General features: G+C 38.4%; 1 protein-coding gene across 1 annotated transcript in view; it reads right to left on the bottom strand.

The window, feature by feature from the left end:
* Positions 1-2,609, bottom strand: part of adgrl4 (adhesion G protein-coupled receptor L4) — a gene marked incomplete at its 3' end in the record, with an annotated part of 11,667 nt that overhangs the window by 7,329 nt on the left and 1,729 nt on the right. The window contains 3 exon segments of the mRNA XM_013999984.1: positions 958-1,028; positions 1,241-1,390; positions 1,933-2,082. Of these exon segments, the coding sequence (XP_013855438.1) occupies positions 958-1,028; positions 1,241-1,390; positions 1,933-2,082 (371 nt within the window).

Raw genomic sequence — 2,609 nt, forward strand, 5'->3', positions numbered from 1 at the left:
TTATTATGGTACACAAAATTGGTGACACTGTAAAAGTTATCTTAATATAGCAGCAATCCATGTTGGCCTGACTAGCAGCTAATTTGTCAATTCAGTTAGAATTAAATTATATTTTTGCCAAATTGAGATGTTTTAAAAAGGTCGACTATAACCTTACTACAAAACCTTATTTCAAAAGATCTGAACCATCCTTTTAATGCTCTAATGGACTTGCACAAATACTTATTAAAATGTTGCATCGACTTTATGAGTCTTTTTTAATTCTCCTTTAGAAACTTCTTTTTGTTCAGTCAATAGCAGAAAATTAAGAGGAGAATGTCAATATTTTATCATTGTTTTCAAACTAATATAATAAAAAGTCATTTAAAACTAATTCTGAAAGTCTCTCCACCACTGACTGCAGCCATTATTTGGATTTTATTTTTTTAAACTTAAAAGGCTGAGCGGAATGCAAAATGTTATCATCAGCAGGAAGGAGAAATTTAGATGGGGTTAGTCTTACACAGGTGTCAGATTTAGCTATTTTTCCAGGATCTCCTGCTGTCACAAATCAATGCAGAGTACTCATTAGGATCAGTTTTCAGTGCACCGGGTAAATACGGTGAAACTGTGTATTTTAGGTCAAACAATTACTATTACTTTCCATCACCAGGCTGCCTAGTTATTTTAGCTCAAACCAACAAATGAAGAAAAAGTAAAAGAATACGAGCAAAACAAACAGAAATCAAAAATAAAGTAATTGAAAAGTTTTTGCTCTTGATTGGTTTTAATTAAGTTTAAAACTTTCATCGACCGGTGTTGCTGTCTTGCATCTGAAACTACTCTTGGTTTAAACAAAATAATAATCACCTCGGAGCTTTGTTCTCTGTATTCTGACAGGTTTTATTGTGTCCCTCCAACAGGGGGCAGCTTCATCCTGTTTATTTTCACCCTGGTGTTCAGCGGAGAGATGCTCACCTTTTCAAGTGTACTGTTGACAGCCTGCGTCGTGCATTCAGCGTCGTCATGGCAATGTTTTTGGGGGTGCTCTGGAAAACAAGGATTACCAAAAGTATCTCTTTTCATTCGAGAAGGCTGGTGGCGTAAAGTCAAAAACATCAGGTTGCCGAATTTTGTCATAAAACATTGGTTTTAAAATAAAAAAACAGGGATTTTTAAAAAAATGTACTGGTGTTTTACACTAAAAATGTTTAAAGTGTCTGACGGTGAGAGCTTATGGGAGTGCGCGCTTCACTTCTACCTTTACACCTCGCACCTCTCCCTGGATGAAAGCGCTTGGAGCCTGAAGTTGAGATGTAATCACGCTGACAGGTGCAATCAAAGGATCCATTTGTATTATGGCAGACTGAGTTGGGCCCACAAACTGRTCCTGACTTGCATTCATCGATATCTAAAAGATCCGAAAGACAAACGAACAAAAAGATTTGTTATATTTCAAGTTTTTTTCTTATTTTTTTAAGACCTTGTCAGAAATCTAAAATTCTCTCATGCATCCATATTCAAACAATCCGAACTCTTCTGCTAAACGGTTTTTCTCTGACATCCGGTTAGCTGCAGGAACACTTCAGCCCACAGCTTTTTTTGGGGATGAAGGTGCCGTTTCTTCTGGTGCAAAAATAAACAAACGATCTCAGATGGTTTTCTCAGGGCAGCAGATGGGAAGGAAGTAAAAGGTTGAAGGAGGAAGAAAAATCACCTCCAACATATTTATCTCCYTCTGAGCAGTGAAGAGAGAGAAAAAGAAGAAGAAGAAAAAAAAAACCCCTTGCTTCACACATTTGCCGACCTGCCGGCCTCGCAGCTGCGTGGTAACTGCTTTAACACACACTCAAGATTTGAGAGCGAGGTCCTCGGCAGGTTTKTTTTTTTTTTTTTGTGCTGACAGATCCCCGTGCGAACGCAGAGACACGCGTCGTCCCTGTCAGACATTACCGGTGCATTCGGTGCCGTCGTTGGGCTGGAACCGGCTTTGTCCCGTCGACGTGTATCCGGGGACACACGTGCAGTAGTAGCTGCCCTCCGTGTTCGTACAGTGGCCCCTGTCGCCGCAGATATCAGTCACGTTCTGGCACTCGTTGTCATCTGTCGGGGGAGAAAAGTGGGTAAGTTACAAACTGGAGAAACATTTTTTAAAAAAGCTTTAAATGAATTTAAAACCCGAAACATGAATGCTTTCCCTGCCCTACACTTGTTCTGATTTATTTACCACAACACCCGTTTGTGATTGTTGTGCACTTTTTCCCCCTCGACTTTACATTGTGAAACAGTAATATTAAAGCAGTTTCATCAAAAATGCCCCCTCCCCTTCATTTAAAAAGGCTGTTTGTGTTCTGACTAAAATACTTTGCGCTCATCCAAACATCCAAATCTTAGCTCTGTTTTAGCATTGATTGTGCTGAAAATTATTGCACAACAACTTGGTGAATACAGGGTTCCTGCTTTTTTGACATCATGATCTGATCTAAATCCTCCATTTGTTTTTTTTTTTTCAAATAGGACCGGAAATTATCTCAATTTGAGTTAAAAAATAATGTAAAACATTATGTACAAAATAAACCTAATATAGAATTTATGGTTCATCCAGAATTATATTTCCTGAAGTTATATTG

Source organism: Austrofundulus limnaeus, unplaced genomic scaffold (genome assembly GCF_001266775.1).
Source record: "Austrofundulus limnaeus strain Quisiro unplaced genomic scaffold, Austrofundulus_limnaeus-1.0 Scaffold8, whole genome shotgun sequence".
Taxonomy (NCBI): Eukaryota; Metazoa; Chordata; class Actinopteri; order Cyprinodontiformes; family Rivulidae; genus Austrofundulus; species Austrofundulus limnaeus.